This window comes from Cyprinodon variegatus, unplaced genomic scaffold (assembly GCF_000732505.1).
Source record: "Cyprinodon variegatus isolate N-32 unplaced genomic scaffold, C_variegatus-1.0 Scaffold597, whole genome shotgun sequence".
Taxonomy (NCBI): domain Eukaryota; kingdom Metazoa; phylum Chordata; class Actinopteri; order Cyprinodontiformes; family Cyprinodontidae; genus Cyprinodon; species Cyprinodon variegatus.
In genome coordinates this window covers 101,686-117,223 of record NW_015151050.1, presented here as the reverse complement: position 1 = coordinate 117,223, position 15,538 = coordinate 101,686, and the positions used below count along the sequence as shown (strand labels likewise).

At 37.4% G+C, this 15,538-nt stretch overlaps 3 protein-coding genes across 5 annotated transcripts in view; 1 reads left to right on the top strand and 2 right to left on the bottom strand.

Moving 5' to 3' along the window:
- The window catches only part of mtrr (5-methyltetrahydrofolate-homocysteine methyltransferase reductase), a 44,378-nt gene extending 41,884 nt beyond the window's left edge, over positions 1-2,494 (bottom strand). Inside the window, exon 1 of one of the 3 annotated variants that reach the window (XM_015392579.1) lies at positions 2,347-2,494. Coding sequence is in view for 1 of the 3 variants with exons in the window: in XM_015392576.1 (XP_015248062.1) it covers positions 1,841-1,917 (77 nt within the window). In the remaining 2 variants the exon portion in view is untranslated. Of the gene's footprint in view, positions 1-1,832; positions 1,946-2,346 lie in introns of those variants that run through there. The other 2 variants (XM_015392577.1, XM_015392576.1) reach the window with 2 other exon arrangements.
- A 141-nt stretch (positions 2,495-2,635) lies between these two features.
- On the top strand, positions 2,636-7,225 carry cct5 (chaperonin containing TCP1 subunit 5). Its single transcript, XM_015392580.1, has 11 exons — positions 2,636-2,881; positions 3,255-3,315; positions 3,577-3,741; positions 4,883-5,081; positions 5,272-5,464; positions 5,673-5,822; positions 5,904-6,023; positions 6,161-6,346; positions 6,437-6,574; positions 6,648-6,828; positions 6,926-7,225. Exons 1-11 carry the CDS (start codon positions 2,777-2,779, stop codon positions 7,051-7,053), a joined length of 1,626 nt encoding a protein of 541 aa, XP_015248066.1. The 5' UTR covers positions 2,636-2,776; the 3' UTR covers positions 7,054-7,225.
- Positions 7,226-7,402: 177 nt separating this feature from the next.
- Positions 7,403-14,021, bottom strand: cmbl (carboxymethylenebutenolidase homolog (Pseudomonas)). Its single transcript, XM_015392581.1, has 6 exons — positions 13,890-14,021; positions 10,460-10,674; positions 10,256-10,363; positions 10,045-10,187; positions 9,876-9,967; positions 7,403-7,630 (listed from the first exon to the last, which is right to left on the bottom strand). Exons 2-6 carry the CDS (start codon positions 10,672-10,674, stop codon positions 7,451-7,453), a joined length of 738 nt encoding a protein of 245 aa, XP_015248067.1. The 5' UTR covers positions 13,890-14,021; the 3' UTR covers positions 7,403-7,450.
- Positions 14,022-15,538: the final 1,517 nt, after the last annotated feature.

Sequence of the window (15,538 nt, the reverse complement as noted above, 5' to 3'; positions counted from 1 at the left end):
AAGGAAAATGCTAAGAAAAAGCTGCAAACTGCCTTTCTCTACAACTGACAGCAACATGTCCCACATGATCAGCATCTATACCTGCAGGGAACTGGTGCTTCTACAAAGTACTGGCTTAGGCAAATGAATACAAAAGTCTAGCAGCACAATGCCTAATTTTTATTTGTGAAAACAAAACATAAAAAGTTAAAAAATCACGTATCCTTACTTTACAACTATAAACTACACAGTGGAAGTCTGTTTAGAGACGCCTCTACATATTTAGGCTGTTTATGAGGATGTTGGTTCCACAACTGAAGACCAAAGAGCTCAAATGAAGTTATCTCTTGTACAGTCCTGGTCCTAAAACCACGGACTTATATAGGGGTGCAAATAATAATCGTTTTGTATCGATGCATCGATCCAACAGCCGACGATCTGATGCATCGACACGTCCGCAAGAGTATCGATTCATGTTTTTTTGGGGGGGTTTTTTTACCTCCGGTCTTTTTTAATCATTTGCTTCTGGACGTTATTCTGACTCCCGGGCTGCGGTGGTGCTAAACCTATTTTACCCTCCTACCTTGCTTCCTTTAGCCATTACGCTCTTTCCGCTTGCAGTATTTTTTGATACAAGGCCTTTCAGACTGTATAACACAGAGGCATTATTATTTTACAGTGAATGAGGTTTTCATAGGCCTAGGTGGAGCAAACTTTGCTACGTCTGTTATTTGCGGTTGTTTCTCAAAAAAAAATGCATAACGATATTACAGCTTTCTTTGATTTATTTCAAATTTGAAACATTGTCTAGCCTGTAAGGTAAAAAAAAAAAAATTAATTAACCAATGAATCAAATCGTATCGTGGTGTATACCTCGGTATCAAAAATAATCGAATCGTTGGGTCAGGATGCCATGATGGGTAGGATTTACACCCCTGGCCTTATATAAGGTTAAAGGAAACCTGTGCAGCGTATCTGTCCAAAGCGATGCTCTGTTCAACCAGCGTTCCAGGCGACTGGTTGATCAGAGCTGATTGGATCAGTCCGATAAGTTTCTCTGGGTTACTCTTTGGCAGTCACCTAGTTACCACTCAAAGCTGAGCATCCTGTGAAACGGCAGAGGTTGAATGCTGGAGTAAAAAATGAAAATGTGGGACTAATTTTACAGCAGAATATACTAAAGTATATCCAAGTCTAGTAAAGGTGAGGAACAGTGGTGGATCTAGACTAACTGTACCAGGTGGCCAGGAGGGGGGCAGCATGTTTTCATGGGGGCCCAGAAAAGCATGAAATAAAAAAGAGGGCAAGAGATTCAAATATATTAAGAGAGCTGCATGAAGTGAAATTTCTTTTCAATTAGGTTCAATAGAAATTCTATTTCTTATGAGGCCAATAGACATTTATAATTTACATATTTTTGACTTAATTGACGTTAAAACTACCATTTACTATAAAATTTGAATAAGAACAAAAGAAAAACTGTTAAATTCATCTGTAAAGATTAAAGCATTCTTTTTTATTTGTGGAAAAAAAACATTTAGCAGATGAAAACTGTGATCCTATCTCAATACCACTGAAGCTATCACCTAATTATTTTTGAATAATTAGTAAAACAGAATTTTTAAAGAAAAAGAATGAAATAGATCCCAAGGACCTATCAGTAACCATGTCTGTTCCAGCGCATATCATCATTAGAATTTCTTTTAAGTATTATGTCTTCAGCATCTCCCTGAAATCAGTTTTTGGAGCTTGGGATGTCTGAATAAACACAACTGCTATTGATGGATTAACAATGATTACAAGTCAGACCATCAACTCAGCTTAAGAAATGTAGATCGTATTGATTCCCTTACCAACATACTTGGATAAATAACAGACAGACGAGTACAGAAACACCTTCCTGGTTAGAAAAAGCCTCCCCAATCGGACCGGAACCATAATAATGAGAGCATTTGGCGGAAGTTACGTCAAACATTCACGATGGCTGCAGTTAGCTCACGTGAGTCCATCACGGACCACACTCCATACCAGTAAGTGGCGGTAATGCTACTAAATGTTTGTTGTCAACCGCCAATAAATCCAAGAAGAAGAAGAAGAAGAAGAAGAAGAAGAAGTTAGCTCACGTGAAAACAGGAGTTCTATGTTTTAAAACTTAGTGCTAAAACAAATCACATAAACATGAAACAAAGTTTGAGTTAAGTGATGAAAAAATAAACCAAACTTAATCTGAACCTTAAAGGACCTTATAATCCTTCTGTTTTTAGTTGGATCCGTCCATCTGAATTAAGTGTTAATTTTGGTACCACATGCCATTCAATATAACTCGTAAAAAATAGTCTGCATTAACCTCCTATTAGTATGATTTACCTTTTCAGCTGTCCTTTACTAATTCGCCTTGTCTCCCCACTGCATGAACAGTGTTTTTTCTGAACTCCCGCGAGATGAGAGTAGTTACGGTGAGATTCAACGTGACTGGAATAAACCACGTTGCACACAAAATATTGTTTTATTAATATTCTTCTAAATAGCCTTCATGGTGATCTTGGTTTATTTTTTATAAATCTTATAGGCTCACGCTTTAAAAATCAGAGTGGATCTCCCTCTAAAAAATAGTTTCTGAGCATTTAGTACCCAGATTTCTGGGTATTTGGTTCCGCCCTCCCCGCCCGTGGAGCCTTCCAGAAGTCGCCGGCAGATCCGTGCGACTTGCAGCTCAGCAGCACTCCAGATCAACATCGTTAAAACTCGCGTTTCTAAGTACTGAGCACCTGTCGAGACTCTTAAATCTGCAGTCAAGATGTCCTCTCTGGGCACATTGGCATTTGATGAATATGGCAGGCCCTTCATCATCATTAAGGACCAAGACAAGAAGACTCGGCTAACGGGCATTGACGCATTGAAGGTACAATGGGCTAGCTAGCAAAAAGTTAGCATTTCGATTAAAAGCAGTACATTTCATGGTTCCTTTGTATTTGGGTTACGCGCGAAATAATCGTATTAAAAAGGCATCCCTCGTCTGCATTCGGGAGTTGTGAAAACAGTCTGAATGTTATTAATCGTCGGTGAAGCAGCTGTCAGATGTGTAAGCAGTCATGCTAACATTAGGGCCCATGTGCTCCTTGGGTAGCGCTCAGACAGGGGGTGTTTCCTTACATAGAGAGTCCTGCCCACCATGGTCAGTAGTGATGTTAATCCGCTCAAATACCAATGCATATGAGAATATCTTAACTGTTGAGAAATAATAATGAATAATTTTTAAATGTTGTGTTTTACAGTCTCACATCATGGCAGGCAAAGCAGTCGCTTCAACGCTGAAAACATCCTTGGGACCTAATGGTACGTAATGATAATAGTATTAATTGAACTTTATTAATCTCACATTGGATAACTTTACTGTGTATTTAACCCATCCCCTTGGGGAGCAGTGTGGGGTTAAGGGTCTTGCTCAGGGACCCAGAGTGGCAGTCTGTGGGAGTGGGGCTTGAACTCAGAACCTCTTCCAATTTCTATGCCCTAACCACTAGGCCTCCACTCCCCTAATAGTTGTCTAAACATTTATTATTTTACTAAGGTACTTAAATATTGTGTGTTTATTAGGTCTGGACAAAATGATGGTTGACAAGGATGGAGAAGTGACTGTCACTAACGATGGAGCCACTATTCTCAGCATGATGGATGTGGATCACCAGATCGCCAAACTTATGGTGGAGCTGTCCAAGTCCCAAGATGATGAGATTGGTGACGGGACCACCGGAGTTGTTGGTATGTTAGTAGGTGCTGATCTGTGAATGTACCTCTGGATGCATTCTGCTGAAAGTATTGGAAACTAGTAGCTTTACACATAAAGACATTAGGTATGGCTATTTTTTTACTTATTTTTTTTTTTTTTTTGGCAAGATAAAAAGTCGATTAAATTCTTATTGTGATAATATAGGAGCTCTTGTTAGTCAAATATGTGTGAACTGAAAAAGAAATTAAGAGGTAGTGACCTTAGTATAAATGGTGTGCATTACAACTGGGTAGGAAGATTCACCTGCCTCTAGTAAATCCTTCATTTTATAATAGGAATAATAAGGTCTCTAATTTACTTAATGTACAGATTAAGACTTAGACAGATGTTACTTGTCATTTTGTTTTCACAATTGTAAAACAGAAGGAAATTTCGTTTGAAACAGCTCTCTGGACAATTTCATCTTTTTAAAAGTGCAGCCTTGAAAAAATAGTAAAAAAAAAATAGATATATATAATACAATACAATAGCCCATTTTACAAAACATTCAGCAGTCGGTAACTATTTAGCTCTTCAATGTTTTCTGTCCTGTAGTGCTGGTTGCCTTTATTTGTAACTCGATAGGAAGAACAACAGAGAGAGAAGGGCGTGCAGAAAATAAGACCCTAAACAGGTTGTTTTGAACACTGTAGCCACATTATGGCTTAGACATTAAATGTGCCTAAATAAGAAGCAAAATCAATAGTTTGCTGTCTTAACATCTGTACTATATCACTTGAAGTCAAATCTCATTGAGTGCAGCTTGGCGAGAATGTTCTGACTGCTCAGTTTGTCAGCTTACCTGCAAAAATGAAGACCCCTCTTGGCTCTCTGGAACTTTCCAAAGCTTATAGAATCCTTCATTGAAGCAGTGAACACAGAGCCTCTGTAGATTGCATCCAAAGGGTTCTTCAGACAGATGGTTGTTTTTTTAAGGTTAAGAAATTTAAATAGCTATGTCCACACTTTAATGTTTGTAAACTATTGATACTGAAATGAACAGATCTTGATGACTAACCACAGCCGTCCTGTTATGTTCCATATAAACGCCTTACCATGTCTAAAACTTCACTCCTTGCTCAAATGCAGCTTTAGATTCTGACAATCTGCTCATTTTTATCTTTGCCTTCTTAGTGCTTGCTGGAGCACTGCTGGAGGAAGCAGAGCTGCTGCTGGACCGAGGAATCCACCCCATCAGGATTTCCGATGGCTATGACCAAGCCGCACGTATAGCCATAGAGACGCTGGACAAGATGGCTGAAAGTTTCCCCTGTGACCCCAACAACACTGAACCTCTCATCCAAACTGCCATGACAACGCTGGGATCAAAAGTGTAAGTCATTCGGTGCTTGGGTATTTCATTCAAATTTATGTTTTTTTTTCTAAGCAGAATATTCTGTTTCATGAATCGATTGGTAGTTGAGAACATTATTTCCTTTGAACAAAGACTTTGAAATTGCCCATTAGCCACAGAGCTCAATGGTTATGCCTGCTTGGTTTTTAAATGTATGGTTTATTTCTAGAATTAACCGGTGCCACAGACAGATGGCAGAGATCGCAGTGAATGCCATCCTCACTGTGGCCGACATGGAGAGAAAGGATGTTGACTTTGAGCTCATCAAGGTGGAGGGGAAAGTAGGAGGAAAGCTGGAGGACACACAGCTCATCAAAGGGGTTGTAGTCGACAAGGAGTTCAGCCACCCTCAGATGCCCAAGGTATGAATGAGTACATAAGAAAGATCGTGGGAGAAGTGGGTCTTTCTAAATCTATTAAATATCTGCTTCTGATCCCTAATTTGGAAAGTGACAAATATTTTAAGTCGTATAAGGAATAAATTAAACAGGATCAGGGACAAATAAATGTGCGTATTATATCTATGTTATAATGGGACTAATGACTCTACTTTATCTTTCTTTTATTCAGATTTTAAAGGATGCTAAAATTGCGATTCTAACCTGCCCATTTGAGCCCCCGAAGCCCAAGACCAAGCATAAGTTGGATGTCACCTCAGTTGAAGACTACAAAGCCCTTCAGAAATATGAGAAAGAGAAGTTTGAGGAGATGATCAAGCAGGTAGATACCGAAAATGAATGCTGTTGCTGCAGGAGCTAATTATCTTACTATTTTAAGAAACCTTTTTGTGTTTGATTTTAGGTGAAAAGCACCGGTGCTAACTTGGCCATCTGCCAGTGGGGCTTTGATGACGAGGCCAACCACCTTCTGCTGCAAAACGAGCTGCCTGCTGTGCGCTGGGTCGGGGGGCCAGAGATTGAAGTAAGAAATGGTTCAAATGTGCTAAAGTCATTAACGCTGAATTTTTCCTTAAACAATTTGATCAAGCAATAAATAATTAAGTGTATTGTTTTATATACGGTTCTGTTCCTGAGTATTCTGGTATGTTTTCCCTGTAGTTGATAGCGATAGCCACCGGGGGGAGGATCGTGCCGAGGTTCTGTGAGCTGACACCGGAGAAACTCGGTGCCGCCGGCTTGGTTAAGGAGATCTCCTTCGGAACAACAAAGGACCATATGCTGGTGATCACAGAATGCAAAAACACCAGGGCCGTAACCATTTTCATCCGTGGTGGCAACAAAATGGTGAGCAGCTACGATTCCTCACAGTGTTAAATACGGACTTATTGGTGCGTGTATATTTTATTAACTGATTCATAAATTGATTGTTCTTAGATCATCGAGGAGGCCAAGCGTGCCCTTCATGATGCTCTGTGTGTAATTCGCAATTTGGTCAGAGACAACCGTGTTGTGTATGGAGGCGGAGCATCAGAAATCGCATGTGCCCTCGCTGTGAACCAGGCTGCAGATAAGGTAGGACTTAGAGATGGATTCAGCACCATTTAAGGGCTTACACCTCTTGATCAATGTGTGTTTTCCCTGTTAGTGTCCATCCTTGGAGCAATATGCCATGAGGTCGTTCGCTGATGCTCTAGAGGTCATCCCGATGGCACTGGCTGAAAACAGCGGACTGAGCCCCATTCAGACTATGGCTGAAGTCCGAGCCAGACAAGTCAAGGAAAACAACCCGTTCCTTGGCATCGACTGTTTACACAAAAACACCAACGGTAAGGAGACTGCTTTCTTTTATATGATCTCATTTACAAACAGAGCTGCATTTAATCAATGTCAATCAATAATTGGCTTTTTTTTCCTCCTGCACAGACATGAAGCAGCAACATGTGATTGAAACCTTGATTGGCAAGAAGCAGCAGATCCTTTTGGCTACGCAGGTGGTTAAAATGATCCTTAAGATAGACGACATCCGAAACCCAGGAGAGAGTGAAGACTGAAGTTAAGCAGATGTAGTTTGCTCTGCAGGAGACGTTTCAGAGGTCTTAGGCACTTCCTCCAGCTCCATGTTCACATCATAGTTGGTATCGCTATTTATCGTTTGATACAAAATGTTCAAGCTTTATTCGTTACACAGGCACCAATAAAACGTTAATCTGCTGAAATGTGTGTTTCACTTTTATTTATATTCATGTTTGTACATTTACATTTTCTGGTATAAAATGTTAGGGCACATTTTTTCTGTTCAGAAGTGTTTCTCTATTTCATTCAGACAGACTTCATTACCCAGACATTGAGAAAATACAAAAGTAAAATCAACCTAGACACACAGCTACTGATGTGATTCTGATTATAGCTTTCAAGTAAAATATAGATTTTTCTTCGTTTACATGTTTTTCAGATGTACTTATTCAGCCAGTTGAGCATATCCTTCCTCGCCTCCTCGATCTGGGGTTTATCAGCAGGGTTGATGTCCTCTCTCTTGCGGTGGACAAAACCATGAGTCTGCCCAGGAAATATTTTCACCTGGTAGTCCACTGTGCATTTCTCCTTCAGTTTAGCTTCCAGGGAGCTCACCTGAAGGGTGAAATGTGTCACATTTGAGCAATCTAACGTATTTAAAGAGAAAATAACACAAAGCAGTTCATTTCTAAATGCAAATATAAACAGCTTAAAGCTGGCTGTAAATCAATTGAAATGATGGAAATCCAAAAAAAATGACCTTTGTGGAAACCATTTTTTTTTTTTTTTATGATACTCCTTAAACCATTGATTCATGCCCATATAATGCATAGAGACTGATATGCAGGGATAAAGGGAGAATACTTAGAAGTGCTTAATAAAAATGTCAAAGCTGTTGTCTCTGGGTGGTTCAAGATGTTGAGCAAACAGTGAAAAATCCAATTTACTTCATCTGCCGGGATCACAGTGGGGCTGGTGTTTTAAAGCATTTAATCTATAATCAAAAGCAGGGTACACCCTGGACAGGTTGCCAGTCCATTACAAAAATATACTACCATTCATACCCTTGCCTCTGGACAATTTAGAGTCACAAATTAACCTAACAATTATGTTTGTAGACGGGGAGAAAGCCCACGCATGCACAGAGAGAACCAGTGTATTCTCATTATCAGTTAGTATGAAATCGTACAAAAAGTTATGCACAGTAATTGTGTACTTTTGACGTTTTTTTTTTGTCGTATTTTTACGTCTTGCCTCGAGACAAGATATCCTTGCGCATCTTAGGCACCATTCAATAACATAGAATTTAACATACAATTAACCCTAACCCTAAGATACAAAACAGCAAGCAACCTAGTTAGAGACATCAGGAAGTAATTATTGCACTAGTTTTACATCCGTCCGCGGATCTGCTTTTTTCGTCTGCCTGCGCACTGATCTGTTTTTTTGACGAAAAACGTACGAAATACTGTGCATAACTTTATTTACTTTAGAATATGTTGCAGTAGAGTACATGCAATCTCCATGCAGAAAGACCCTGAGAAGGGAATCAAACCCAGAACCTTCTTGCTGCAAGAGAGAGCTACAAAATGCCACCGTGTAGCCTGCAGTGAAGAGTTTGTTAGATGAATTGAACAAAATATGCTGAATTAATGACCCTTAAATCTAGGGCTGGGTAAAAAAATATATATATTTAATCGATTTTGAATTGATTCCTTTACATTTTTTAAAAATCGATGTCTAGGGAATGAGATCGATTCATTTTATAATGATGCACGTTCAAACTTTCACATTCAAATGAGCCGGAAAGATGCTCTCAAGATTACTTCAAGCCAGACAGCAGCAAATATACCCAATAGGTGGACTGAAGACATTAACAAATGGGGGCTGACCAGCAAACACCTTGTAGTTGTTACAGATAATGCTTCAAATATGGTTTGTGCAGGGAAGATAATGCAGCTCATGCATACCTGCTGTGTTACGTCTGCTTGCTCGAGTGAGGCTTCACTTTTTCACTTTTCACAGACGAGTTTGTACTTTTGAGACAGTTTTGTTCACATCTCATGTTTAAACTGATTTATAAGATTGCACTTTGTTTAATGTGACAGGAAAAAAAAAATAAATACATGAGTATTTTGAAACACAATTGAAACACTTTCATTATTGTAAAAAAAAAGATTGAATCGAAATTATTCAAATTTACAAATGAATGAATCAAAATCAAATCGATTCAAGACTTTGGCGAAAATACCCAGCCCTACTTAAATCCTTTATGGGTCATTAAACCTTTTAGGGCTGCCTATTCTCCAGCACTAAAAGGTTTTATTCCAAGATTGTGTGGTTTTGAGCTGCACTGGGATTTTTTTCCCCCTGCACTAGTTTGTTGGATCTTGTGAAAGAGACACGATGGTGACCTTGGATGCAGTGCAGCTTAGTTGCAATAGAAGAAGCTTTTTTTCCAATAGCGAAGGGCCTCTTGACAGCTAGGGTTAATTGTTTTGATACTGTGATCTTTTTCCAATATAGAAGTGGTATCGATTCAGAGGATGCGGTTGTTTCAAGTACGAGTGTTTTACACTGCTGTCGAACCCGATACCAGTATCAATGCATAAAGTGCTTCAAAAAAAGCAATATTTTTTAACTGTGTATTCATGGTTATAAAAATGGAAGTGGAGTGAGCAAATATGCCTTTTTCACACAGCTAAAAAAAACATGTATAAAAATAGTTTGCTTTTTCACTCTATTCTAGTTATATTTACTGAATTTTACATTTTAAGGGTTTTAAACATTTTTGCAAGTTATTGTATAAACAATAACTTTTAGGACAAACTGTAGTTTAAAGGTTTTCGGTGGTACTTACTTGGTCTAGAGGGATGACATTATCGCTTTCTGCAAAGATGAAGAGAGTCGGGCTCTTCAGCGCATACCTGTCATCCCTTTCACGAACTATTCCTGCAAAACAACACAAAAATCATCTAAATCCAACTAAAAAAAGCAACAGTACATATTCTGCTGAAAAAAGAGAATACCATAGACGGACACTCCGGCTTTGATTTCTGGATATTGCAAGGCCACATAATGTGTTGCAACTCCTCCCCAGCAAAAACCCACAGTTCCGATGCGTTTGGCTCCACACTGCTCCTTCAGGTACTTCAGCACAGCATCAACCTCTCTGAGACAGAAATCATTGTCAGATTATGTGCATTTTGTTAAAAGAATAAATAATTTAAGTTTTCTTACTTGTTAATTTCTGTTGGTTTTTTATCTTTAAGCCAGTCCTGAAAAGTGGACCAGTCTTTGGTTGGACTCCAAGCTTCCTTCCCAACAAAGAAATCTGGACAAACGGCACTGCATAGGACAAACCATGAAATAAACATCACAGCGAATGATTGCAACAATCCTAAAGCATTTATTGGTTAATATGCATAAAATAATTTTACACACATATATCCATTGGCAGCCAGCATGTCAGCCATGTATCTGGTGTTGGGGAGCTCCCATCCGAAAATGTCCTGGAAGACAATCACAGCCTTGTCCGATGCAGCGGAGGGTTTAACTATATATGCTTTGACATGTTCAATCTGGACCTCCTGGCCCAGCCCTCCGTAATCAGACCGATCACCAATATCACAGGGGCACGGCTTGGCCTCGTTCGCCATCTAGAAACACGCACAGATACGGTCAGATCATGAGGCCTGTCCATTTTATCAGGCCAAATATATTTGTAGGGAAAGGGGAGACATTATAGAGTCATTTTAAATAGATTTTCCCCCAAAGAGTTGTTTAAAAGGAGATGAAGGTAGAAGGAATGGGCCTAGAGTCCAAAATGTCAATTTTTAAATTTTTGATTTGGATTCTAATGCAATAATTGACATTTTAAAAAATACTTATTGAATATGTAACTGAGATTCTAATTGATAAATACATTTTAAATGTATTTTAAAACCACGTATAATTCTTTCACTAGCTTTTTATTCCAGTTTTCCAGCACATCATGAACTTTTTATCTAACAGCCTTATCATCTGTGAGCAGGAACTAGTGCTATGAACCATTAGCCAGAGTTTAGTATGTATATTGGGAGCTGCAGCACTTTAAGATATGTGATAAACTCTTAATTCTAACCAATATGACTAAACCCTGACCCTTCATATCTGACTTACATCTATCTTTCATTTTAAAATTTCTTATTGTAACTTTTTGTGTATAAAATAAAGTGTTGGCATTAATGAACAATAATAGATTAAGAAGGTATTTATTTCGAGTCACTGTTGGAGTTTTCGCACCATACCCCTTTAATTTCCTTAAGAACAGGAAATGTAATTATAAAGACCAGAAAAAAAATATATATATATATATATCTTTTTTTCCAGTTAATTCTATCTTCCTGACCTCTGTGCTCCTTAACTAACCTTGTTTGTTTAACTTATCTTCTATAACGTGATGAAGTCTGTCAACACACCTTTCATCAATCAACATAAACAGACATATTGGGTGTGCTCTGATGACTACAGGACATCTTTTGCAGAAAGAGTTGGTGCTATTAAGGTGAAAAGTTAATGTCCTGTGCAACAGATATCAAATGTTTGATAAAATAGCTCTAACCTTTCTGTGATCCGTCTTATTTTCTTAATGCTTTAGCGAAGAGGGGGGCCCATTGTTTTTACAATTTTGCAAGTTGATCCACATAAGCTGGACTTGAGAGCAGAATAATAAAGAAAGGAAGTGGAAGAGGAAAATAATGGAACAGGAAAGTTCCCATTGCAAAAAATAAATGAGAGTCGATCATGTTTTGTAGAGACATGTTTATGAAAATGCTGTGGGGATTAAAAAAAAATAACTTTCAAAGTTTGAACCTAATCAGTCAGTACCAGTTTCAACATCATGGTCAAATGGGTAAGAGACGCATTTCATCACTCTGCAGCACAGAGCGCCACAGGAAGTCATTCCTGACATTGGCCATCAAACTGTATAATTCAACTCTCTGACAGTCATTTGATTTCATTCATTAATATTTATTTATTTCATTATTTCACTTTGCGCAATAACACGGCCACGTGCAATAATTGTAATCTGGTACTAAGCACCATTGTAAATTCTAAATACTGTCGATTCTATATAATATGATCCTTGTTTTATTCTTATATCTTCTTTTATACTGTTTATATGGGAAGGATGTAATTTTACTAATTTTACTTATTTTATTCTCCCTTATTATACTGTATTTAATTTTTGCTCTATTGTACTTACAATCCTATTTTTCTCTCTTCTGTATATGGTTGCAATGCAAGAAAAGAATAACCCACAAGGGATTAATAAAGTAATTCTGATTCTAAAATGCAGCAGCAGACAAAAAAAAAAAAAAAAGAAAAATCACTGCATACTTTGTTCAGATTTAGTTTTTACAAAAAAAAATAAATAAACTTTAGTAAACTTTGAGTACTTTACTGTTAAGACCTTTGAGGACTGTCTGGCAGCGACCTATAGGTTAATATAAGGAGGCAATCATTTATTTGATCCTACAAAACGCAAGATTGGACTGGTGATTTAATAAATTAACCTGTGTTTTATAATAAATGACACAATGGAAGCACAAGATAAGTTCATATCTTGTAGTTATGTTTTGTAATTATTATAGTAAAAAGTTACATTGCAACACAATGACGAAGCATTTTTCCAGACAATTTCTTACGTTTTTCTTGCCATCAATAGCCAAAATAGGCCTACTTGTGTTTGAAAATTACAAACAGGATTTTTAAAACATCCCTTTAGCATTCTAAAACCAGGTTGACCTCTGTGCTCGTTAACTAACCTTGTTTCTTTAACTTATCTCCTATAACGTGATGAAGCCTGTCACCACACCTTACATCAATCAACATAAACAGACATATAGGGTGTGCTCTGATGACTACAGGACATCTTTTGTCTGAGCACAAAAGGGCATTTATTTACATTTCACACATGAAATAAACCATAAAACCATATGGATTGGTTGGTACTTGTTCTCTTTATAATGGCTGACTGAATCTCTAACAGCCAGTGGAAAGAGGTGGTGCTATTAAGGTGAAAAGTTAATGTCCTGTGCAACAGATATCAAATGTTTGATAAAATAGCACTAACCTTTCTGTGATCCGTCTTATTTTCTTAATGCTTTAGAGAAGAAGGGGGCCTATAGTTTTTGCATTTTTGTAAGTTGCTCCACATAAACTGGAATTGACAGCAGAATAATAAAGAATAGAAGTAGAAAAGGAAATTAATGGAACATGAGAGAGAAAGAAACTTATAAAGCAGTTCCCATGGCAACAAATAAATGACAACTCATCATGTTCTGTAGAGACATGTTTATCAAACTGCTGTGGGGATTAAACAACAAAAACTTTCAAAGTTTGAACCGAATCGGTCAGTAGCTGTTTCAACATCATGCTCAAATGGAGCAGCAGAAAAAGAAAAAAATCATTGCGCACTTTGTTGAGATTTAGTTTTTACGGTACACAAAGAAGAACAAAGTTTTGAGAAGTTTGCTGTTAAGATCTTTGAGGACTGTCCTGCCGCGACCATTAGGTTCATATAAAGAGGAAATCATTTATACGAGCCTGCAAAACACAAAATTGGAGACTTTTAACAAATCTCCCTGTGTTTTATAGCAAATGCATCAACGGAAGCGCAAGAGAAGTTCAAATCTTGTTCCAACATGGGAGTAAAAAGTTACTTTGTTACGCAACACAATGACGCAGCAGTTTGCTAGAATATTTCTTATGTTTTCCTTGCCATCAATAGCCAACATGGACCTACTAATATTTGAGAACTACAAAAAGGATTTTTAAAACATCGCGTTAGCTTTCTAAAACCAGGTTGCACTAATACATAAAAACATACCTTATTTTTCCTGGAAGTTTCCAAAAATCACTGAAACTTTTAGTTTGAGAGTGAGGAGAGGCGTGCAGGCTGATTGGGCTGATCACAGGGGCTGATAGAATAAATAATGGGTCACGTGATAAACGTCAAGCATGAGAAATCAGGGACCACCTTCAAAATAAGAGCCCTTCACACTACTGCAATATCAGGGACCAGTTTCAAAATAAGATCCCTTCACACTACTGTGAAATAAGCTCAAAGTGGTAATGTGGTAATAATGTTTTCTTGTAGGGTTGAAACAATTAATTAGATTAATTGTGATTAGTTGATTTTTGAAATACTCCTGAACTAATTTGGTAATTGGTTAATCGTCAACTGGAGAATAGAGACTTAAACATTTAGCTGACAGAGTGACCCACTTAGAGCAGTAATTATACTAAAATCATAAAATAATATGTAAACATTTTGCATTTAAGATTTTAAAAAATGTTTTCATCTGTCAATATGTTCTATCCAGATCTCCTCGATTGAAAAAGTTACAGTTTAACCTGGTTTAATTTAGTGAAAAATCTTCTATAAGGAAACTTTTGCAATTGTTATTTGGCTATCCAATTATTAATAAATTAATCGAAAAGGAAAAAAGCCCTATTTTAGTGTTTTATTGTTTTTATTTAGTTTGGGAGCTTTTTTCATTTTCCAATACTTAATTTTGGGGAAAAAATGTTAGTTTAAAAAACCTGAAAGATAAATTCTATACTGATTTAGTCATTTTATTTTTTATTTATTTTATTTATTTGAATTAGAAGAATGCATATTCATCAACATGTCAGCATAAAGCATCAATGTAAATATACCAGAATTAGCTAATTAGGACAGCTAATTTGCATCCGCTGTCCTAAGGCAGATAAAAACAGTGAACATTAAACAAGATGCTACAGGAGAGAACAGAGCGGACACAAACAGATAAGATGCCAATAACATAAAATCACAATAAAATTAGGTTAACAATAAAATGAGGTTAACAGACCCATGGAAACAGATCAATTTACCTGTGAACACATGTCTGGTTAGTTTTCAACCAATGTTTCAAAAAGTATGTAGGTTACACAGCCCCTAACATGAGCTGGCAGTGTGTTCCATAACTGTGCTCCTCTGATGGATGCAACCATTTGGCCAAATTTGGTCCTACGCCGCTGAACGTTACAGTCTCCTCTGGTTAAAGCTCTAGTGTTTATTCTAGTAATGGTTTTTCTGCTTATAAAATCTGTTAGAGGAGGAGGAGCAAGTCCATTTAAAACTTTAAAAACAAGGCATGCATCCAGAAACATCTGATGACGTTCAAAGTCTAAAATGTTGTACTTACTTAAAATGTTACAATAATGACAATGTACAGGTTTTTTATCAAGAACTTTCAGAGTTGCCTTGAAGAGAGACTGTAGAGGTTTCGGAATGGCCTTTGAAGTGTGAGACCATGTGGTATGGCAGTAGTTTATATGGCTAAATATCATGGCATGCATATAGGTTTTTGCTGATTCAGAAGTCAGAGAGGGTCTTATATGTTTAAAGTACTCTAGCTTTAGAATGTTAATGTTGAGGTTTCAGCATAAAATGGTAAAACTGAGAATGACATGCAGCGGATTTTGTATAAATTCGCATAGATAAATCACAGA